Source organism: Sipha flava, unplaced genomic scaffold (genome assembly GCF_003268045.1).
Source record: "Sipha flava isolate LNK unplaced genomic scaffold, YSA_version1 0_pilon_pilon, whole genome shotgun sequence".
Lineage (NCBI taxonomy): Eukaryota > Metazoa > Arthropoda > Insecta > Hemiptera > Aphididae > Sipha > Sipha flava.
In genome coordinates this window covers 3,771,324-3,795,968 of record NW_020271713.1, presented here as the reverse complement: position 1 = coordinate 3,795,968, position 24,645 = coordinate 3,771,324, and the positions used below count along the sequence as shown (strand labels likewise).

General features: G+C 27.4%; 1 protein-coding gene across 2 annotated transcripts in view; it reads left to right on the top strand.

The window, feature by feature from the left end:
• The window catches only part of LOC112680523, a 103,163-nt gene that overhangs the window by 3,575 nt on the left and 74,943 nt on the right, over window positions 1-24,645 (top strand). For both annotated transcript variants that reach the window (XM_025550741.1, XM_025550667.1), the window contains 32 exons: window positions 1,316-1,360; window positions 1,443-1,600; window positions 1,667-1,794; window positions 3,117-3,258; window positions 3,810-3,962; window positions 5,102-5,306; window positions 5,486-5,604; window positions 5,663-5,787; window positions 6,707-6,841; window positions 7,332-7,539; window positions 7,605-7,735; window positions 9,131-9,297; window positions 9,358-9,528; window positions 9,607-9,716; window positions 10,137-10,328; window positions 10,456-10,584; window positions 10,660-10,847; window positions 11,384-11,566; window positions 11,702-11,975; window positions 12,048-12,189; window positions 12,259-12,432; window positions 12,820-13,115; window positions 13,579-13,819; window positions 13,922-14,070; window positions 14,370-14,555; window positions 14,623-14,789; window positions 15,211-15,434; window positions 15,558-15,720; window positions 16,013-16,238; window positions 17,764-17,977; window positions 22,595-22,860; window positions 23,247-23,447. In XM_025550741.1, coding sequence (XP_025406526.1) covers window positions 1,316-1,360; window positions 1,443-1,600; window positions 1,667-1,794; window positions 3,117-3,258; window positions 3,810-3,962; window positions 5,102-5,306; window positions 5,486-5,604; window positions 5,663-5,787; window positions 6,707-6,841; window positions 7,332-7,539; window positions 7,605-7,735; window positions 9,131-9,297; window positions 9,358-9,528; window positions 9,607-9,716; window positions 10,137-10,328; window positions 10,456-10,584; window positions 10,660-10,847; window positions 11,384-11,566; window positions 11,702-11,975; window positions 12,048-12,189; window positions 12,259-12,432; window positions 12,820-13,115; window positions 13,579-13,819; window positions 13,922-14,070; window positions 14,370-14,555; window positions 14,623-14,789; window positions 15,211-15,434; window positions 15,558-15,720; window positions 16,013-16,238; window positions 17,764-17,977; window positions 22,595-22,860; window positions 23,247-23,447 — 5,612 coding nt within the window. The remainder of the gene's footprint in view (window positions 1-1,315; window positions 1,361-1,442; window positions 1,601-1,666; window positions 1,795-3,116; window positions 3,259-3,809; window positions 3,963-5,101; window positions 5,307-5,485; window positions 5,605-5,662; window positions 5,788-6,706; window positions 6,842-7,331; window positions 7,540-7,604; window positions 7,736-9,130; window positions 9,298-9,357; window positions 9,529-9,606; window positions 9,717-10,136; window positions 10,329-10,455; window positions 10,585-10,659; window positions 10,848-11,383; window positions 11,567-11,701; window positions 11,976-12,047; window positions 12,190-12,258; window positions 12,433-12,819; window positions 13,116-13,578; window positions 13,820-13,921; window positions 14,071-14,369; window positions 14,556-14,622; window positions 14,790-15,210; window positions 15,435-15,557; window positions 15,721-16,012; window positions 16,239-17,763; window positions 17,978-22,594; window positions 22,861-23,246; window positions 23,448-24,645) is intronic.

Here is a 24,645-nt window from a genome sequence, read left to right as displayed (position 1 = left end):
TTGTATTATTAAACTAATTTAGTGGTCATCAGCATAATTCTGTTTTTAATTGGATTCCTTCAACATTATTTTAGAAAACCTATCCCCAATATTTTTATTCGATGTCTTTGCAATTTGAATACAAAAATTTTTTCATGAACTGCATTATAGTTGTTGTATTTTTATAAATCAATGAATTTACAATACCATTATACTATAAATTTTGTTCTACTAGTTAACATTGAGTGGATTTTATGATGTATATATTTTCATCATAATCATATCCATTTCGTTCTATACATATCTACTTCAGTTACAATTTATATTTTATTCTCAGTTGTATTGTATATAAATGGAAAATGAAAAAAATTGATTTTATTTACAATTTGGGTCATTTGGTTTCTTGTTATTAATTACCTTACCAGGTTGACTCATGATAATTCGAGATTGAAAAAGAACATAATAACGTGTATATGTATAGATATTATCAAGTTTATCTATATATATATATTTGTTGTTGTTCCACTTGTAATATAAATTAAATTTTGAATTCAATAAATAAAAAATTAAAATCAAGAAAAATTGTTGATATTTTATAGTTAAAAATGCATAAAACTTTCTATTTTAATTTTAAAGGCTTAATTTAAATTGGATACAATATTTTTGTATGATTATTTTTTATAGTCAAATAAAAAGTTTACTAGAAAGTTACAAAAAAGTTTTATAAGCATTACAAAATTAAATTTTGACGAAATCGAAAATGTAATTAAGCGATATTCGTTATTTAGTTGTCATTCTATGAATATTAATCGTATCGAATCGAAAAGTTTACTGAGTATTTTTATTAGCATTTAAAAACGTTTAATATTTTTTAATTATTTTAATAAACAAAGTTTGTGTTGTTTACAGGAACTTTAAATTTTCGAAACTTTTTTTTGTTGCGAAAGTTAGAACATAAAAATATCAAGCTACCGTATTAAAGAATTTGGTTTTAATACTATTATATTAACCATATTTAAAAATATAATCTGATATATCTGATTATTTTCACTCAGAATTGTTTTTTCTGAGAGCAATGGTATATCGGTTTCGAGTTTAAAAATAACCTAATAGAAACATCGTTCACTCATCCTTGTATCTCACCCGATTGTGAAGTTTCACTCAACCTTTAAAATTAATACCGACACCTTAGTTCTACTTTTCCAATTTGATTATTGCCTAAAAATATATACCTTGTATTAACCGATATTTTGAGCTTGAAAATCGTATGTATTTAATGTATATGATGTTTCAATTTATTAATTTTCATCTGTAACCAAGATTTTTTTTTTTTCAGGTGGAACTAATAAACTCAACACTTGTTCGAGATCAGCTTGTTTCGGTAAGCACACCACAAGTCATATAAATTCCTACAGTTTATGTCTTGTCGACTTTTCATTATATTTTCGTTTTTTTTACCATAGATAATGGAAAATTTAAATTCCAACCCGATATTGTTTACGTGTATAAGCACTCGATACGTTCACAAACCACGTTCGATAAGTCCAAGAATACAGCTTCAATTGCTGAATTCAATTTTAAAGTGCATATACGCATTAAAGACTGCGATGGTTTTATGTTTGTAAGTATAATTTCATGTAATTTCCAAAGTAAATTGGTTAAAACAATTACCTAATCATACGTGTAGATAACCGATACGCGCATTCATAAAGGAGTAAAGACAAGGAACTTAAACACTGCCACTGTTGATGAGACAAACTATATGAACTCAAATGACAAAGTAGTATACGATGAGTTGGAAAAAAATATGTTGAGGTTGGTATATATCTTTATAAAAATATTAATGTGTCATTACCTATAATATATTATAAAATATTATAATCAGTGATGTTCCCATCAATTTTGTTGAGAGTATACTACGCCGAAGAATTTTTGAATATGAACATTTTTATAATTTAGATGGTGATAGTGTCTGTGAAATAGAGTTGTAAATATTAACAAAAACTTGAAATTTTTATTTTTCACAGAAATAGAAATTAAAATTATTTAAATAAGTTGATTCCATTGTAAATACATTGTATACTGTCATTAATTACTTCATAGTTATACATCAATCGTCTGAGGAAAAACTGAATATCTATTATAAGATAAGGCCAAAATTAAAAATCGAAAAAACTAATAACATTTAATACTTCTTGGCGAAGTGCTTGAGATCTGAGAGTATATGTAATATACCCATGACTTTTCAAAATAATGTTGAAAATATACGGCGTATATGTGTTATACCCTATGGAAACACCACTGATTATAATATAATTATAAGACGTGTCATAATGACTTTAGGTCTAATAACTTTAATACCTACTGATATTAATTCTAGTCTCGATTTATAATTACAAAATATTAGTATACTGAAATTTTAATAATTAATTTGTAATTTTTGAACCTGCAAGTGACAAGTTTTTAAAATATAAAGAAAAAAAATTACATTTTTTATTATTTATATTGGGGTATTTTTATCATTTATAATGATTGTAATAAACTAATAATTTTACAACTTTATTTTTAATTTTATGTATTTTATTTGATTATAATTTTTGATTTATATAAAAAAAATTACTAAGTAGAAAGAAGATGTATTATTTTTGATAGCTATAAATGATATATGTATAATAAATGCATATAAATGTATAATATTTATTAATAATCAAAATTTAGTCAATTTACTAATAATAATTACTCTGTACTCTAATGTTAGATGTTTAACGTGCCACTTATATTTACATTTATATCTATATTTAGAATTGTTTTGCAATATTCAAAATGTTATGTAGATGTTAATGTTATTAGTATTTTACTACCAACTAGTAATTAATTTTGTTGTAGACTAAAAATAAATCATTGTAGAAATTATGTAAATAATACAAGACGATATTATAATGGGAAAAAATATTACTATACCCGACAAAAATAAACTTAATAATTTATTATAGCTTATAACGAATAATTTTGTCAAAAATAATTTGATCGTAACGACATAATATTTATAGTCAAAAATATTAAATAATATTAAATATTTATTAAATATTGATTCATTATATTATAACGAAAAAGTAAAAAAAGGATTTTATTTTCAGATTTTCATTCCATGATGGTCATATAAGCACAGTTTGTCCCGAGGAAAATGAACCCGTGTGGGCTTTGAACATGAAAAAAGCTGTACTCTCCACGTTCCAGAATCGTATGGAACGATTTGATATTCATCACACGGTCGCAGAGGTGGGTTTCGGTATCATAATGTTTATATTTAGCTGTAATTTATGATCTGAATGAATCTTGATTACTTCGCTAGAAATGCTTCAAATTTTGTTTCTTTTTTGTAAAATAACATAGGTAGAACATGGGTAGACAATCGTCCTCTCATGAAAGTGATGTATACTAGTTTATATATTATACTATAGTATGTATATATACATTTTATGCCGTTTGTAATCGGTAACTTTTAAATTTTATTCAACAATGCTTAGTCGGGAAATCGTAGCAATATTTTGAGGATTGCAAAAATAATTTTTACTCATATTTAAATTTGTATAGAGATTTTATCATTTTATAAATATTTTATTTCTTTAATAACGGAAATAGTTTAAAATTTAATATAAAATAAAAATAGAAGATTTTTAGTGTTAGTGTTTTCTAAGTCAGTCTCAATTCGTACAAATAGGGTTGACAAAGAAAATATGTCATATTTGACGTGAAAATTAAGAACACTGCCATTAAGAGTCGGCCTAAGCTCAGCTTTTAGTTCTAATTTTTTTTTTTTTTTTTTTCAGAGAGATATTAATGGATTTTGTCCCACAGCATATACATTTTTAAAATCAAACGGTACACAAATGATAGTAGATAAAGTAAAGGATATTTCAGAATGTACAGAGAGGTATCATATGCATTCTATAATTCCAACTTCATCGTATGTTTTTCAAAGCGTAAGTCAACGAATAACTTATTTCAATAAATTAAAAATTATAATCGCAAAATTATTAACAAACGTATCGACGAGGAAAACTAATTTATTTCCCGTTTCATTTTTTCGATAGGTAGGTTGGCTAAATTACAGAGTAATTCAAAACGTGACGTTTGACAATTTTTTTTTAGTAAACTATATTTCGTAACTAAAAAATTCAAATTATTATCTTTACGATTGTTATAATATAATGAAAAATATAATTAATGTCTGTTTTGTTGTATTTTATAAAAGGTTAAAAGCATTAAGTGTCGTGGTAATGAATGTCATAACATCGGCGTCTATAATATAATCGTACTTTCGAGTTAAATAAAACATACTATTCCTAAACAATGTACTGTATTTGCGAGTATACCATTTGGGAATTTATATCTAAAATTAATGAAATTCTGGAAATCTGTGCTATACAATATTCTATAACATACAAATGTACCTGCAGTATAACAGAAAAAAAATAGTAACAAAAAATCAAAAAATCAAAAACGATTAAAAAATGTTTATTTTTATATTATAATTAATGTGGTACTAAAAAAAAAAAAACTAATTGCTGTATACCAAACAGAAAATGAAGTTAATATCCAGTGTATTATAAGGAATTACGTATTCAAATTGTTACTAATTATGCATTATAAGTACATAAAGCTGTGTCGAATACTATATAGTATGTTTACCAAACGTAATGAATACATAATCTGTGCGAGTAATGTACTACTTGGAGTTTATATTTACAGGTCAAACAAAAGTCAATAAAGGTTTTGTTTGAATTTAAGTATTTCTATTATTTGCTGGTCTATTACATAGAAATCACTGTGTTATTTATTATTTTAAACCTAAAATGTTTTAAATAATTTTAAATAATTTTGTAATACTTCCTATTTAATAAATCAAATAAACCATTTACAATGTCGGACATTCTTGACATAATATATATATATAGTCCTTTATGATAGTTATTAAGTATATTAAATAATTATAAAAAAAATATTTGACTAGGTAATCAATTATATAAATTAATTATTTTCACACCCAAGAATATGTCATTTGTAATAATTTTTATGGTAAAAATATTTATCGTTAATTACTATTATATTTTTCAATTAGAAATATCATAAATGGTCTCCAGTGAAATCGCTGTTTGTTTGTTTTTACTATATTGATCATCATGTGATTGTAAAAATCGATTGTCAAGAAAAACACTCATTTCATCCGTTTGCTAGCAATGAAACAAATAGCGCGAGAACAAAAATATTTCAAACGATTGAATTGGTCGGAGAAGATTCTGCGTCATATTCTCATCATCCCAATAGTATGATATTAATTATTATTAACAATAAATATATATTATTTGTATTGTACGAGTTTATTAAAAAATGTAATGTAAACATTGTTTTCATAAAGATAAAACTAATCAATACATTTAAATTAGTAAACTGTTAAAAAATTGCTGGATAGAATTGGTTTTAATGTAGGTTTATATTCTAACAGATTATGAAATTACATCCAGACAGTCTTTATTGTATAATCATAAGCTAATTAATAATCCAGATTCATTGGATGAAACGGAAACTGTTGAACTAATTAAAAAGTTATGCATAATGAGTGAAGTACGTAAAAACTATTCTGGTATTAAAATATATTTTAATCTTTAATTTTCTCTCTTAGGGACAATTTAACCCGGATTTTCCTAGTGAATTTTATAATGTCATTCAAGCTGCTAGAAAATTAACGTATGATACCTTAAGAAATCTTTATAAGCTTTCACAAAACGATGTGTGTTCTTCTGCAACGTAAGTTTTAATTTTAATGTAATTATATCTAGTCTTTTATATACGCAAATATATTTTAAATTTAAAAACTTAAAAAAAAATTAACAAGAAGTATCTTAAAAACTTTGTTCAATTTTTTCTACTATAAAGTCAATGAAGAAAAATATTCAAAAGTTTTGAAATATAAATTCAAATTTTTAATTTATTAACACTTATTTTATTTTATTTTATTTTATTTTACATATAAACGGGCTTGCGCCCAAGTAAAATGGTACATATAACATGATAATATAATAATATTCTCAATACGACAAATTATTAGAAACAGTTTTAAATAATAATTATAAACTAAAATAACTTATATACTAATGAAGTGGGGATCCTCATTTGCTATTCTTACCATGCGATTTATGGGTTCATTATACATGTAATTAGTTGAACAGAAAGGAACGTGAAATGGAATCGAGTTGCGAGTAAAACACGCAGGTACTCTAAAATTAATTAATGAGAGAAGTTGGAGCGTCGATATCCGAAGAAATAAGTTTAGTGAGGAAGGAAATATTTTGAGAATATCGACGGCTAGCTAATGTGGATAGGTTGAGCTTAGATAGGACAGGGGAATAATCATGCGGGGGGCAAGGAATTTTCAATTAGCTTGTAGCTTGCGTGATTGAGGAATTTCCTTTGGACACCCTCAAGTTGACGACAAAGATCAGTACAATGCGGATCCCAAACTTAAAAACAATATGTCAAGTACTGGAATGATTTTTTAAGTAACAAAAACATATTTAGATTATAAAATGTTGGTACGTATTTCCTAATCAAGCGTTAAATAAGTTTCATCGTAGTTTTGATCCAAATTCGTCTATTATCAATCACATGTACTCAATGTATTTATATATTTTTGATTGTTTTAACGGTATTGAATAAATTTTTTTAGCAAACACCTACAAAGTGCTTTACCGTACGTCCGAACCACATCAGCAATAATACTGATGAAAGATATCTTATGGAATGGAACCATCAGTGAATCTACTTCTACCGAGTGGTTATTAGCAATATCAATGTTCGACAGGTACTTACGAGCCATTTTGGTCGCAAACGAGTTATGTCCCAAATACAGAGTTGTGTTCGGTGGATTTGTTTGGGTTATACAAATTATGACCCAAAAAATAAAATATACAGCAACACCTACATAAGTTGTATACACAAAGTGATACATTTTCCAATTAAAATATTAGACATATATAACGTAGAAAATATTTTTCACAAAAATAAAAATTGTTCTGTTATATTATTATATTTTTATAATAATAACAATAGTTATATGGTATACATTGTTTATTTTTAATAACGTGCATTGTAAACATTTGATAAAAAATTTTACCCCTCTTTTTTCGTCGGGACACGACTCGTTAACTGCGGCAATTTTTGTGTTTTATTAATTTTATTTTACTATAAACCGTAGCACCAATCAGTGTATAGTATTTAAAATATTATACACTCATGTGTTGACGCGAACACGAGTGAACACATATTAATATGGTTTTATTATTACTTTTCAGACCGGACGATCAAGTGATTTCTGAAATCACTGATTTGCTGTACAAGGAAAACGTGTCATCGGATATCGTGTTGAGTATCAGCTCTCTGATTAACACGTATTGCAAACTGAACCCGAATTGCAAAGAGAACGAAAAACTTACCAAGGGCGTAATGCACATCGAAAAGAAAATCAAAATGAATATGCTGGTCAAAGAGAATCGCGACGAGGCAAGCGGGGACCGACCGTTCTGAAATGTCTGGTGCAAAATTATAATTTCTTCGTTTGCTTTCAGACATTGATGTGGCTAAAATCGTTGGGCAACACGGGGCTGAGTTCGTCCACTCTACTTGACACACTGAACGCACTTATTGCGAACGACGGCGTAACCGCTGACATTCGAGTGTCCGCCGTCCAGGCTTACCGGTACGTAATACACGGTATAGGGCGGAAACATTAAATCGACGAAAATCGTACGATGCTAAACCGAACGTTAATCATAACTAAAACACATATTATAATTATTGTAGTGAGCGTGATGTACGGCACGGTTGCGTGTTATACAAAATTTGCTGAATTAGATTTTCTAACCTATACAGCGTTATTATTATAATTAATGAAATAGTACTGTGCGCGCACATTGTTCCGCTCGACCATTTTCAAATCATCGACCGCTTTCAGTATTTATTACCGCGGTATAAAGTATTACTTATAGTTTACCGCTCGAACGGTATAATGTCGAATTTTTCCTCCCGATTATTATATCGATTACCTTTAAAAGCGTCTGAATAAATTTGTATATAATATGTTACACTTGGTATTTCTACACGAATTAACGGCTTGCGGACAAAATAAAATTATAATTTTTTTTTTCCGTCTATTATTCGAATACTATTCTGTATGACATAATATTTGTCATCCAATAGTATTTCAGGGTAACGCATTTTGAATAAATTAGTGTTTACATTCAGCTATTAGCTATTATTATTCAATGCATTATTGTTTTATACTTTGTATTATTATAAGAAATCTAATAATCATATATAAGTTATAATATTAAAAATACAATACTGAATGATGTACTATCTATGGCACTTTTAATAAAGACTCTTTTAATGTTAAAACCTAATTATTAAATGTATTAATTAAATCGAATTAAATTAATTCAAATAATTGATCTTTTATTTTAAATTGTAAAATATTTAAGGGATTGAATAGTAAACTATTTTGTATTTTTTTTTTTTTTTTAGTTTTATAAAAGTTATGAAAAAGTTTTATATTTACATTAGAACCTTACATTTTGTTTGGTCGAATAGTTTTTTATTTTTCCTTTCTCAAATATAATGTAAAATCATACTAGATAATTGCAAATTATTCAAATTATATCGATTTAATTACATTTCATAAATTATCCGAATACGTGGTTTGAATACAAAAAACAAAGTTTCTCTAGTAGTTTAAGGGATTAAATCCTATGAGTCACTGGAAAGTTTTAGAAAAAAAAGCGTTGTAGAAAAAATAATGCTAAAGACTCAATGAAAAGTCTGTTCATTATATCGATAACGAATATCGAAGTTTTTGAAGGCAATCGGAATATCGAATTCGGAACTAAATTTTAATAAGTAATAATCAGGTATATACGTATATCAAAATGTCTAAAGTTCGTCGCAGTTTTTTAGTAATATTTAAAATCGTAATTTCAATTCTCATACGGTTCGTCCCGAGTCCGACGTTGGCACAGAACCACGTGTTGAAATTTTCTGATGTAATGAAATGTTATGACGTGTTGTATAGTAAATATAAGATCGTATCGCATTTCAGACGATTCCCGTGTAATATCACCAGACCAGTTATGTTAGAGTTCTTTGTCAATCAGTCTTTGGACTCGGAAGTCCGCATTGCAGCGTACTTACAAATAATGAGATGTCCAGTGTACAGCGTGGTGAGACACATAGTGTCAGTACTGGATAAAGAAGAGGTCAATCAAGGTAAATAATAATCAGTCACGTGTTGCTATTGTATACACATTTTGATTCGGATTTTTTCAGTCGGATCGTTTGTTTGGACACATTTGCAAAATCTAAAAAAGACTTCCGTGCCATATTTCTTGGAGCTGCAGACCATGTTGTCTGGTGATATAAACAAAAAGTTCAACACTGACATACGAAAGTTTTCAAGAAATTACGAAACCTCATTCTTTTTAAACGAATACGGTGTCGGTAAGAAAATTTTATAAATCAATTTTACGAGATTGTATTGTATTGATTAAACGTAATGGCCTTATTGTTTTTAACAAGGTGGTTCTATTGACAGTAATGTGATATTTTCGCCGAAATCGTACATACCGCGATCCTTCACGTCGAATATTACGTTAACACTGTTTGGAGAGTACATAAATATACTCGAAGTAAGTGTTTCCTAAATTGTTTGATATTTATATCAGAACAACAAGCGTCTTTAACATGCACACGACACCTTTAAATTTATGAATTTGTATCTGAAAAATTAATCAAAATTATTATAATAAATAAAACCATAGATGCACCGTTAAGTTTGCTTTTATAAAAAACTTTATATTTACTTTAAAATATACAGTGTAACGTAAAGTCAGTGTTATACGAAATTCGTGGTAGATTAAAAAAAAAATGCTTTAAAAAAATAAATTTACGAAATATAGAATTTCTTCCATTAATCTACATATTTAATTTTGTTTTAAAAACAGTTCACGTATATTTTACGTACCAATCGATATTTTTTAATTTATTATTTCAATGGCAATGATTATTCATTTATACTATACTATTTCTATGATCGTCAAAATGTATAGGTGGAAGTTTATGGTGAGGGGTTCGAAAATTATTTAGAAGCATTATTCAAACCCGGTGGTGTATTTAGTCCTGATCGTGTTAGACAAGGATTGGAAGTTCTCCGTTTCGTCCGCAACATAATGCCGGAGGGCCTTAAAGACAGGATAAACGAATTGCCTAATGTTCTTTATGAAAATGTGCCTCCACCAAAGGTAACGATAACAAACCTCATTAAATTTATGTAAAATCTATTTGCATTTGGATATTTTTATGTGAGGGAATTTTTTTATTTTAAATAGCATTTAAACGGTGTGTATTCCGATATTTTTTTTCTTTCAGCTATCTTTAGCGATCAAAGTATTCGGTAACGAAATAAAATTTTTACGGTTAAACGGAGTTGACGAGATCAATGAAGTTATTCGTTCTTTTGACGTGTACAACATAATGAAAAGTTTTATGAATGGACGAGTAAGGATTTCATTATTAATTCGTTTTACTATTATTATACTCGCGGGTTGTTAAAGTAAAATTTACGTTATACAGGAGTTTAAATATGACAGGTCTACAATGTTTATGGATTTGAAATATGTTGTACCTACTGGTATTGGCATGCCTTTGATATTAGACGCCATCGGTACTTCAGCAATAAACTTTAACCTGTCAAGTTATATAAACGCAGAAGCATTTAAAAACTTTGGAGAGTTTAAGTTATTAACAAAACTATACCCAAGGTAAATGAAATATTTTAATTTACCCACATACATTCTTTGAGTTGAGTTCTTTTACTCTTAAAAATTGCATTCTCTCGAATGAAAAAATCTCATAATTGTTGTTTCGCACATTACTTGTGAGAATGTCAAATTTTTAATAATATTTTTGTTAAGTCACGAGAGGTAAATGACCATTTATTTAGAATTGGAATCAAAAATTAATTTATATGATAATTTTATATAATTTCGATAGTTGTTTACTTCAATTATTATGGGCATAATAATAGTAATAATCGATGAAAATTAGATACACGTAGATCAATAATTGATCTATTAATTAATCTATTAATAACTGAAATTTGTTTAGCTTATTAAATATTTATATTTAATAATTATTATAGCTTATTATTAATAATTTTCCATCCAAAGTAGTTATTATTTAAACTGATTGGATTTCATATCATTAATAGTGATTTGAATTTGATATTATTAAAAAATAAAAAAAAATAAAAATATTTTGCATTCAATTAAAATCCGTCCTTTTTTCTATCGTATAGTTTGGCTTTAAATTTGGAGGGAACCATGACTATGGATTTTCATTACGAGATGACTCAAGCTAAAGTAAAATCGAAATTGTATACTTCAACTGCTTTCGAAGGAACTACCGAGGTCAAAGGATACAAATTTGTGACATTGGTATTCGATTTGCCCAAAACAAAATCAGACATTATTAGTATTGAGTATGTATAACTTAAAAATATCTGAGTGCGAAGAATATTAATTAAATTTATATTATTTCTGACATTCGTACATTATTTCGATTTCGTTCGCATATAACGTATAGCGTTTTATTGACTGAAGTATTTAATCAATAGGTCGGAACTGTTTTTGGAAGACCATAAATTAGAAGTTGATACAGTTCAAACACCAAATTCCATTGTCCCTCCCACGCTATCTTATAGTTTGCCATTTCTTGAAGAGATGATGGGTCTCAAATTATACACTAATCATCGGCTACCGAATGCCACAGAAATAATCAAATCGCCCATGGTAATATTTAATGGTCCGTTAAGGTTGAACGTTTTCCTTCTCAAGTTGGACGAGAAAGTTAATAAATATGTAATCGAATATAAATGGATCAACAGCAAAGTAAGTGAATGCACGGTCATTTACACTTAATTTATATTAAAGTTAAACGGTTTTTTTTTTTTTTTTTTTTAGAAAAACTCTTCCGTTAGCTTTACCTACGAAACGCCTGGATCTCTAGTCAAACATTATATGAAAGCACTTCTGGAAATGGACGCTCAGACGCAGAATTTCACTTTACTGGTCCAAGGGAAAACCATTCAACTCACTGCTTTAGGTATGATTTTTGGCTTGATGTACACAACACTATTTAAATGGCTTATTCGAAAGTATCTTATCTCCCTAGGCCTGTACAGAAATTCGCCGTTGCACAAGCTAATGACGTTCACGCTAGACATTAATAGCGTAAAACACATCGATCTATTGATGGAGCTTAAGATCCAAAACGAAAAGTATGGCCGTTTGTATTTGCCGAACGCGTACCTCGAAATAAACGCTAAGAGAATCGCTGAGCTCGAAGGTAATTTTATTACATCGAAAACGTCTGCATGTTTAAGATAAATATCAGAGTTTGAGCAATATCTTTACTATAGGTAAAATGATTATGAGTCTTAATCATTTTATCATAAATCATAATTTATGACAATTATTATAAAATTACAATATACCGCGTTGTCGTGTACTATAGTGTACAAGAAAGTAATTTTAATTATATAATACATACTGAATAAATTAATACATCATAACATAATATACCTTGTATGTGTTTGACAAGTAATCGACACGAGTAGAAATTTTTTAACTTATTATAACCCTAAAGTTCTATGTGATTTAGGATAATTGCGTAGAATTTTAATCTATGATTTTCGTTCTGTTATTGTTATTAATTATTAATTTACAATACTAGGACAATATAAATGGGTAGAAAAAAAAGGAATTTCTCAATGTGACATTAATTTGACGTTCAAGACTACTAAGTTTGATTCGACAATTGTTGGCTATATTAAAATCAACGATGCTTCGACCGCTTTGAATTTAATATTTGAATATACGTTTGATAAAGCTATTACCTTGGATGTGATCAAGATCCAAGTGAAAGTTAGCGATCGATCAACAAAAGCTTTGTCTTCTTTGCAAGGAGTCTTGCAACTGGAATCATCAGCTTATCCACATATTAACCACGTGATTTCGGCCGTATATCAGGTATTATATTTTATAAATATTTACACGTTATATTAAGACAAACTTTGCAGTAGTTATAATATTTTAATAAAGTGCCCTTAAAGGCAGACTTAAGTAAGCCAGTCTGAAAATGCTTGACTGGAGATCGTGGTTTATCGCTATGCCAAGTCACGTCGTTCCATTAAATTTTTTAGTCATTTTAAGTATTTCATTTATATATTTTATGCCAAACGAAAGTGGTGGCTACGCCTTATGCGACGATTATGATCGAAAAAAATACATAGTTAAATTATTCAATTATATGTAATAAGTTATTTAATTTACTGACCGTTTTTATTTTTAAAACTAATCGCTATTACAGGTAAATGTTATGAATTGAATTTGCTCGAAGAAATATTATTTTAACTATATATTATGCAAATTATTATTTACTATTTCCCACAATCTATCACGGCTTCTAAAATTGTAGTTATTTTGTTTTTAGAAAGCGCAAGGTCACACAGAAATCCGCGTTGATTTTGTGAACTATCCTAATCTGAAGGACAACAGTAAAAAGTTACACGTCGAATTTGGGTTCACTCAAATCAAATACTATACGGGCAGCAATATAAACTTAAACTTGTATGTCACTAAAGCGGCGGACAATATAATGTTTAAGTTTATTACGAATCACCAGGGCACAGAAACCACGTTCAATACTGCTGTTCTTGTACAATACGCGTTAGGTACAGTTGGATGTTGTAATATGATTTTATTTTTTCAATTTATCGAAAACGGTTTGGTTACAAAAACCGTATCATATCTGATTACAAATGTATTTTCTGTAGATAAAAACATCACCGCCAAGCTCGACATTTTCATACCGCATGGCGATTTATTGAACGTAGATACGAGATTCCAACTGACCATGCCGTCTAGCACGAATCCGCTTGATATACGTTTGGTGATCAAAGAAAACATCATGGACGAATACGACGTAAATATCAATACGTATTAAAATTCGTAAATACGTATTTTATTTCAACTTAGTTAAGATATTTCAACTATAATTTAGGTTTGATTCGCAATGCAACAAAAAATAAAACTAATATTAATAATATTTATTATTGGTCAACGATTTTGTTTTAAAAACTTCAATATATGTTTAGCTCTGATATTATTTATTATGAGTCGATTGTATAATATTAATAATATTATCATCTGTCACTATTATAATATGATTGCAATTTTTCGTTGTTCTACGTGCACTACACGATGCAAATGATTTTTTTCCAGATTGATTTTTCGGGGTCTTGGTTTGGAGGACAAAGTTTAACGGCTAGAGGACTGTATCAGGACCGTTCCAAGTACTATCTGACGGACCACGCGCTTAAGCTTTTCATACAGTCTCCAATGTTTAACGACATTTTATTTGTGGGTAAAATTTACGTATCGGACGAGGAATACCGATTGGAATCTTGGGTATAAATCACTTGCACCTGACTTGATAAAAAAATAAAAAAATGTTCAATCATTATTGCATATGCAGGTAGACCACAATAATACTAAGCATGCTATACTTTTGAGACATATTGCTAATCTTGACATGACGTACGAGTCGTACGGTGAACTGAAATTAAACACAAGCACATACTCGGTTTCTAATCTAATCGATCTGAAACGTCACGAAATCACGCTGGATGTGCACATGGATCAGTAAGATATTCTACTGATTATTTAACGGATATAGGTGTATAATAAAATATATATATACATAAATATTGGTTTATAACAAAAAAATACGTATACAATTTGAAAAAATAAACTTATAATTTTAAAAGTTATATAATTATTTTTGTTGCAAACTATAATTTACATTGAAATGTATTATATGTGAACTTAAAAAAAACTTGATCGAATTTTATTTGGAAGGATCGAGAAAAATGTGTATCGCTTGGATTCGTAAACAATGGAAATATATTACATTTAGAAAAGCACTGTAGTTTTATAAAAATAAAAACAATTATCAACATCCCGGTCCCCGATTATAATGTTGAACCAACTCTAATAACTATTAAGATGTATATGAATACTAAATATAATTTTAATTACATTTGATTTAATTCCTAAAATTTAGGTATAGAGATGTGTTTATTTACGGTAAAGGATACGCCAAGGAGTGGAACTCGCACATGGTGTTCGAAATAAAATGGGACGCCAATCGAGACCCAGATCAAAAGTTTTTGGTGACTTTTAAAACGAATACAAGTGACATTTATGACGGAGAACAATTTCTGGGCCAACTTATTATTGAGTACCCTGATCGTATAGTCAACGTTGATTTAGAATTGAAGTACATAGGTATTGTTGTAGAATGCATTTGTTTAACGGCTCGCTTTATGTTACTATTTTGTTAATACACGATTACGTTGTTTCGACGTTTAATTTTCATTTGCTAACGGATGCAAAATTTTCACTATGCAGGACAACATTATTTCATCTCGAGTTCAGTTGAATGGAATCCAACATCAAGAATTGTCTTTTCATTTGTCTTGAAAAATGATTTACTGTCCAAAGGAAGTGGATTTATTGGTTGCAAGCTGCTTACGCCGTTTGAAAATTGGATAAAAACGTTATATGAACAAAGGTAATAGGTATTATGGTTGTATTGACGAGATAATAATGTTTATTCCATTGTTTGTTAAGTTTTGATGAAAATAAAAATTGAATAAATGTTAAAATAATTCACTGAATATTCAAAGACAAATTATATTCGAACTATCCAATCTTACATATAACGAACAAAATCTATGATTAAAAATAGTACACGGTTAATGTTTATTAAAAACAAACTTCTATTAATATTTGATAGTTAATTACTTATTTTGCAATAGAATTATGAGATAACCAAAGAAATTGAATATGATATTGTTTTACAGCGTTCTAATAGGACCGCAGAACCTGCAGACAAATGGAAACATAATGTGGCAAATAAGTCAATATTTGAATTTTGACGTGCAGTCTGGTTACCATACTCTAGATGAAGACTTTGGATTTTCATTTAACACAGCAGTGCGCAGTTCACTGCAAGATCTAAACGCCATTCGCATATACCTCAACCATAACTATGGTATTTCTAACTTCAACACAAGTGTTTTGCTCCAGGTAATCAAATATTCTATTGAATGTGGTACCAAAAAAAAAAAAAAAAATTCTTATTTAAAAATATGAATTTCATTTAGCATTATTTTTATAATAACACATTAACATTTTTAATAATCATTGCTTGTTGTGGCAATAATAAGTGATAGAATTAATAGACCTGATTAGCAGATTTTAGATTCGTCAAGTGAAGTGACTGATAAACACAGAAATCAATAGCTATTTTCTTGGTTCCGAAATTTACCGTCTGTAATTTGGTTAATTCACGGGGTTTGACAAATCATACTTGAATTCACACCAGAGAAAAACCTTATCCGAGCTAGGTATGATCGAAAAAATACTATATTGTGTGAATTCATACCACAAAAACCTTTTTTTGGGTGGTCAAAGAAACAGTTTAACAGTTGTAACTTGTATATTTTAGTGCAAATATAATTGGGGTTAATTTATTTTACATGAATGTGAATGATATAATTTTTGTTTAATCATTTCTTAAGTTGAAAATTTGTATTGAACTATCAATGGATGTTAAATAAAATGTATGGGTATTTTTACATTCTCGTTTTACTGTGAGTCGATTAAAAGACCAAAAGTACATCAACTTTAATTCATAATATCTAAATGTAATTAGATTATTTTTTAAATTTAACAAATAGTACAATTGAATTTCCCATTCAAAATAATATATTCGATCAGTGGCGCACACAGGATTTATTTCGGGGGGGGGGGGTCAAGGTAAAAATATAACACATTTTACAATTAACAAAATTATGCAAATCCTTAATATATTTTGACTTAAGTAATAGCGTTGATAATAGAATAGACTATTTTATAATCAATGATACTAGGTATTCAATACTAGCTTTTCATATTTCAAACTTGTAAAATTTGTAAATTTTAACTTAGACATCAGAGAAAATTTCAGGGGGTTACAACCCCTTAACCCCCCCCCACGCGTGCGTCACTGTATTCGATTAGTATGTAGAATGTGTTACATATAAAAACATCTGAAAATGTAATTGTTCATAAATAATTATTTATAAGTTAAATGGGGCAAAATCGAATTGGACTTTGGTTAAAAAAAAGCATTGGTTGAATGGCAGTAATAATTTTTACAAAATATTAGTATATAGAAAAAACGAATATAACAATAATAAACACCTTAATTTGATGGTTTTATTATAACTATAATTTTCTTGAAAAATACTAATTTTATTTTCTAAAACATTCTGATTCTAAAGTTTAGACATTATAAATACAATATCATTAATTCCATAAAAAAATAATAAAAATCATTTGACTATTTAAATTTAGCTAAGAAGTACGATTCGACTATTATTGTAAAATCTTCAAGCCTCTTCTTTATCGTTTCAGATATTTTAGACAAATTATTTCCGATCGGCCTTTTACCTTTACTTTCGTATTACATAATATGTATGATTTCTTATAATTTTATAATTATTAAAATATTTAAGTATTAAATTAATAATTAGCAATAATTAGTCATTTTTTTTATATATTTGTTTAGATAAATCCAAAATATGTCATATCTTTAGCGGTAACTGGTAAAATTAACAGCACAAAAACGGAAACAATTTACAGCGGTTCCATAACTACTCTTACGCCATTTTTCTATTACAAAGCGTTTAATTTTGAGATAGAAGTGGGTTTTCAAGAAAAAAAACTCAACGGATTCATTGGACTACAAATAGATTCCAGTAATTTTAAAGTCGAGTTCCATGGTAAGATTGTAATTATTTATTTAATACCATGGATTTTTTTGATGGTTAACACTATTTTTCTTTATCAGTTAAATAGATTTTGAATTAATTTTTTGCATGTATTCATTAAAACAAAATACTTTAACTGATTAGGTTTTCCACTTTTTTCATATTATATGAACATATGAACATTAAATTTTTTTTAAAAAGCAATACATATTATTAGTTTGTAACTCTAAAGCAGATTATTTTTCTGAATATAAAATATAATTTATTTGTTGACTGAGTGACTTACTTTTTGAAAACACTATTTTGAGTTGTAAATGTACGATACAATATTAATATGATACATAATTTTATTAGTTTCATTTAAAAATAACAAATATATTTATTTGGATTTATCTAAATACAAATGTGGTTATGAGAGCATAAATGACCTAACTTACTATTGTGTTACATGTTACATTGGAGTTACGTGGGCTTTTTTATTATTTGAATGTTCGATGATTTTTTTTCCACAAAATAATGCTATTTTTTAAAAGTATTATTGTCAGTTAACAGCAATATCTATTGGTTTCCTTGTATTAACATTGTCAACTAGGAAATTATTGAATCATTAAGACTTTACTTTATAGCTTCAAATGTAATTTTAAGATAGTTAAAAATTAATTTTATTATTATTTTTATTTAGATAATTTAATATTTTTGTTAATAAAATTATATCTATATTTATTTAAAGATATTATTTATATTAATAAAAAATAAATAAACAAAAACTGTTTCAATAAACATATCATTAAATCCATAAATAGATTATTAGATTATAAAAATATTAAGTATTGTTTGTCATTTAAAAATTTAATTACGTGTGTAATTATCTCATTGTCTGGAGATTTTCCATAAAATAATAAAATATTGAGCGTTGTTCATTAACATTTTAAATAATAATAATTACGTGAGTGGAATAAATATGAAAAACAAAAATTGAACCTTCTTATTTTATTTATTTTTTGTTGTAAGGTTTATTAACTTTTTTATTATATTTTCATATTATAATATGCATAAGTACATATTTGTATAAACGATAAAAGCAGAAACTTTCTTGGTTATTGTTATACAACGTGCATATAATATTATATTACATAACTCAATGTACTTCAATGATATCAATATTTTTATTTGTAAAAACCAGTAGTTTTAATAATTTTGCTACACGAGTTTATCTTTAAATTTCAATATTTTGACTATTTTTTCTCAATAATTTGAAGGTGTTTTAAATTTTATGGTAAGAAAATATGTTGATATTGATAATTCAAATTTTGTATTTTAATAACCTTTATTTCTTTGTTTAATAAAATTGCAATGTAAACTCTTAGAAAACTGTTATTGAAATAAAATTATTTTAATGAATTGCGGAAAAATATCATTTTTACTTAAATGATTACTGTTGCGTAACTTGTTCAACCGACCGTCTGTATATATATATGAGTTATCAAAAAATACATTTTTTCAAACATTTATTAACCAATAGAATCAATAGAAAAAAATTTAAATTTAAAAAGATTGCTATATACATATTAATACCTAGTTACCCTTATTTATTTCAGTATAATATTTTTTAAACATAAAAATATTAAAATATTAGCGAATGAAAAGTTAGATTTAATTTAACTAAATTTAATTTAATTATATTTAAATTAGAATTAATTTTTAATCAAAAATTACTATTTTGTTTTAAATAATATTAAAACTGTTTATATTGCACCTCAATTTATAATATTGTATATATATATATATATATATATATATTCATTCGTTGCATTAATGACTGCATTCGATATATTATCATAACTAATTTGACAGTTTCTAAGTAGTTAATATATAAGTACAAATTATAATATCCTTGAAACTAGTTTTAATAATGCCCTAAAAAAAATTACGAGTTTATATTCATGATTATTCTATTCATAAATATACATAATATATTTGCATCAAATAAATTCTGTGTTTGGTAACTTATAAGGGTTATCTAACAAGTATTACGTTTAATTTAAATAGTTAACTACCTATTCAAATATCTTCGATTGAGTTCGATAAAAATGTATTCAATCAAGATTTTTAAAAATATTTATTTAAGATTTTAATATTCTATTTAATATTCATTTTATTATAAAATATAATTTCCAATACTTATACATTTTGTTAACGTTCTTATTGAATAGGGTAAATATTACTAAGTTTTATAATTTCACCGGTACGTCGTAAAAGTAAGACATATATTTTGTTCAATTGAATAGTTACAAATTTATTAAATTTTTTATGGAAAATACATATAGTTACAATACAACTCTACGATCAGTATAAAACATAACTCATTTAACATAATAGATTAAATAGTGATTTAAATTGTAATATTTTATTGAATAAAATTACCAGTCACTATATTTCCGTGGAACCAATGGTATAGTTCAGGGACGGTCGAACTTTTTTCGGCCACGATCTACTAAAAATATACTTCACCTTTGAAGATCGACTTTCTTGGAAATTTTTTTTATAAACCAGAATAAAAGAAAAAAACTATACAGATAAAATTTATTGACAATTTTTTCATATCCACCATGATTAATTTTCGTGCACGTGGCCTAAAAATAAATTCTAACATGATCGACTTCGAAAAAACAAAACTAAATCGTTTGCGATCGACCGTTTGGCCGCGCTCCTGGTATAGTTCATTAATATGGTGCCTATTACGTGTATTCGTACAGTTAAAAACATCATCATAATCGAGAGTAAAAAATAAAATGCATAATGGTATTGATGTATCAAATACCATTGAAGTAAGATTAATTTTTATTTTCGATTACCATTTAAATATTAGTGTCACGGTGGCTCTTTGTTTTATTATGTTATGTTTGTTACACGATATGTTCATTGTAATATTCTTTGTAACAAATATTAATACAATTATTACATTTTGATTATAAAAAGCAGTTAAAAAATTAATTTAACGATATTAATAATTTTCGATCTGCTTTCCGATAAAAGACTATATATAAAATATTGTATATAAAATAAAGTTTGATATGTTTCCTTTTGTGACAAATTTCGCCTATACCTTTACGCACGAAAACTACAAGCTAAATTAAGTATAAATTGATTTCGTTCTCGGCTAAATTAGATTGCAGTAAATTCGATTTCCTATCCACTATAAAAGTAATGGATTTTTCTCGGCAGGTTGACTGTTCAGCGTTAAAAACTAATTATCTTAGTAAATGTGTTTATTTTTAAAAATAGCATATTTATATAATTTGATTTTTTTGAAGTCATGATATTTTTTAATGATAAGATTTTTTTCTCATATTTTTTAAATATTTTTGTGAAGGTTGTAGAATCAAATATTAAATGGCTTCATGAGTAGCATGAGTTACAAATATGAAAATTAAATTGGTATTTTAGTTTTAAAGTTTTGATAAGCTGGAACAGTGCAATAAAATTTCAAAGTGGATCACTTTAATGTTCTATTTCATTCATTTTAAAATGTATGAATAATTAATTAATGATAAGTTATTCGATTTTTTTATATTATAAATAATATAAATCATAAAAATAATATTTTATTTTACTTACATAATTTATAAAATCCATTGTCAATATTAACAATAATAACTGCTAATAAATTGCGTGAGAATCCGCAGGTTCTGTCAACGTCGGGTATAGAAACACGAACAGTTGTTCCAACTTCCAATTCTTGATTTATTTTATTTGATTGTATCATCATCTATTCGACTTGCTTTTGCAAATATTTTATTGAATTATTTCTTTCATTCGTAATACTTTCTTGACGTTCATTAACTAAAATAAAATGTAATATTTAAATCACTTCTGAAATGGGCGAAATACGAACAATATTATTCGAATTATAGCTAAATAACTCAAATCATAAATGAAAATGCAAATTTCTATAAATAGATTAGATAGTTCAGAATCGACATCAATAAGAGTACAGTATGAAATTAACAATCCAAGAGATTTCTCCTCAACTGGTCCACGCGAAGTCATCAAACTATCTTCACGGATTTTATTATCATAATTGTTCTCAGACTGTTGAATTACTTTTTAAATATCTTCTTCGTATCTTCTAAATTTAATTTACTAGAATGCCAATTGATTTGAAATATTATTTTAAATAGCAATAGCAGACTATATTGCCCCAATAAAATACTCACCGAACACGGTTGTAAGAAATACTACTCAACACCATTATGATAACAACATATTCCAACGTGTGTAGAAATTAAAAATAATCAAACCCTAAAAATCATAAATTACAATAATTAGTGGTTTGTTTGGTAACTATTATTATTTACTAGAAGATATCGTTATTCTTATGTATAAATTCATTTAATGTAATATATATATTATATTAATTTAACTGAATTAGTTATTTTGGTTCCACTTACGACTTGACACCAGAAATATGGTTTATGTTTGTATCCGGTTTTGATATGAAACTGCACCAACTCTTTAGGATTCGCGTTTTTTTAACTAATGAAACATGTAAAACACAATATTCAATGAGCAAATGAGTAATATTATTATATGTTTAAAAGATTATTAATTTTAGGGTTCTTGTTTCAGGCATTTATAGTCCACTGGACAATAGTAAAATACTATTGAAAATCACGACTCCTTACGAAAATTACAAGACTCTATACGGGAAAGTCGGTTATATGGCGAGGAAAAGACACGTATTTCTCGATATTTTCGGGGACAATTTCAAACTAGGCGCTGAAATGCTTTATCTGTACAAAAACCTATCGAATTATGATCTCAAATTACGCATAAACATACCTGTCAATCCGTTGAAACAGCTGATCATCGCCGGTAAACTTAACAGTGAATTGGTATGTATAATCAATAATGTGAAGCGTATGAAACTGTATTGCGTCTTCGAATAACGAAGTATTATTAAATATTAAATTATTTGAACTATTCGATTATAAATTACTCAAGTGTATCTTTAATGATACTTCGGTATAAATTATTCATATTGATACACCAGGTCTAACCACGACTTTAGGCAAATATTGTTAAGGATTTTTTTGCTCCGAATTTTCCGTCGACTATATTTTAATACCATCGGTAGTCGATGGGTAATTTCATAAGACCCAGGTTGTAATTTCCATAACACAATGTTGATTTTTAATGACCAATATCGGGCAGAATGTACCCCCTTGTGATGGTATAATCGCACGCCTTGATGACCATAATAGTTTTAATAACTTTACAGGTGGACTTTCGGCTCGGATGGAATCATTTCGTACTCGGTTTCACCGGTGTCTCGCACTACATCAGCTGGTCCGACCTCGAATACTCGTTACAGATATACACTCCTATAGAGAAGTTGACGTACAGCAGTGCTACCGTGAAAATCTATATCGTGGATGACATTGACTGCGAGATTCGAGCGGTTCTACCGGATTCTTCCATGGTAATTAAATGCGCTTATTTGTGTACAAGTTGGTTTCTTGTATTATAGCAAACCGGGTCATACGCCTGTCCTTAGGAACGTCGTTAGGGTTGATAGTTTGTGCAAATGTTTATTTTTTGTATTTTATTAATATTTCCGCCAAACACCGTTCTGCGCGTTACAATTAAAAATATCTCCTTCTGTGAATGTATAAAATGTTGACTGCCGTACAGAAAAAAACTGTAAAACGATCCCTTTTATTCAACCACAATAATCATATCACTTTTCTATCTTTTAGGAATTCGGGAATACAAGTATTTTGTATTTTTACATACGATTCTGTTTTAATTTAACTTATATTTTATGGATTAAAATTATGATCATGATTCATCATATTGACATATATGATCATAATTACTATTACGCTCGTTTTTTATAATATCATAATTTTGATTATTGTATAATTTAACCCTGTATGATTGAACCACACATTTTCATAGTGTTGTTCCATCATGTTTTGCATTTGGAAATAAAAATTTTTTATTTTCGAAAAAAAGTACACATTTACCGCGATGACTTCCAATAAATTCTGCCATGATGTATAGTAAAATTAAACAAACTTTAGTACACACGGCATTAATATGGTTATACGAACACGCCTCAAACCGCAGTATACAAACAAAACACTTATTCGTATGATCAATCGAGAAAAGAAAATCACTAATATAAAGTTCAATATTATACAGCGGAAATAACGATGAAAAATATTCAATACATCTAATTAGTAATCATTACTTTTATCGATCGTCATCGTATAAACGTTGGATTCCCCATATAATTAGTATTCACTCTTAAAACTTAGAGGAGATTACTAGTATGAAATTAAACACACGTGTTACTACTTTAAAAAATTTAATGTTCCTAAAATGTATTTTTATTTTGTTTAATTTGGTAAATAATGTTACTTTATATTTTAATATTTTTTCTTAACTTACTATGTGATTTTAAAATAAATTGTAAAAATTGTATGATAAATTAATAATTAAATATTATTATTATATAAACTTTGGTAATTTAACAGAAAATAAACATGAAGAATATTTTAAATTGGTAACCAAAATATTGTACTGGCCGAAAACGGATATTCGAGAATGGTCGAAAAAGAAAAGGCTCATTTTAGCTAAAAAGTGTCTCGGTTGATTACTTACGGAATTTTAAA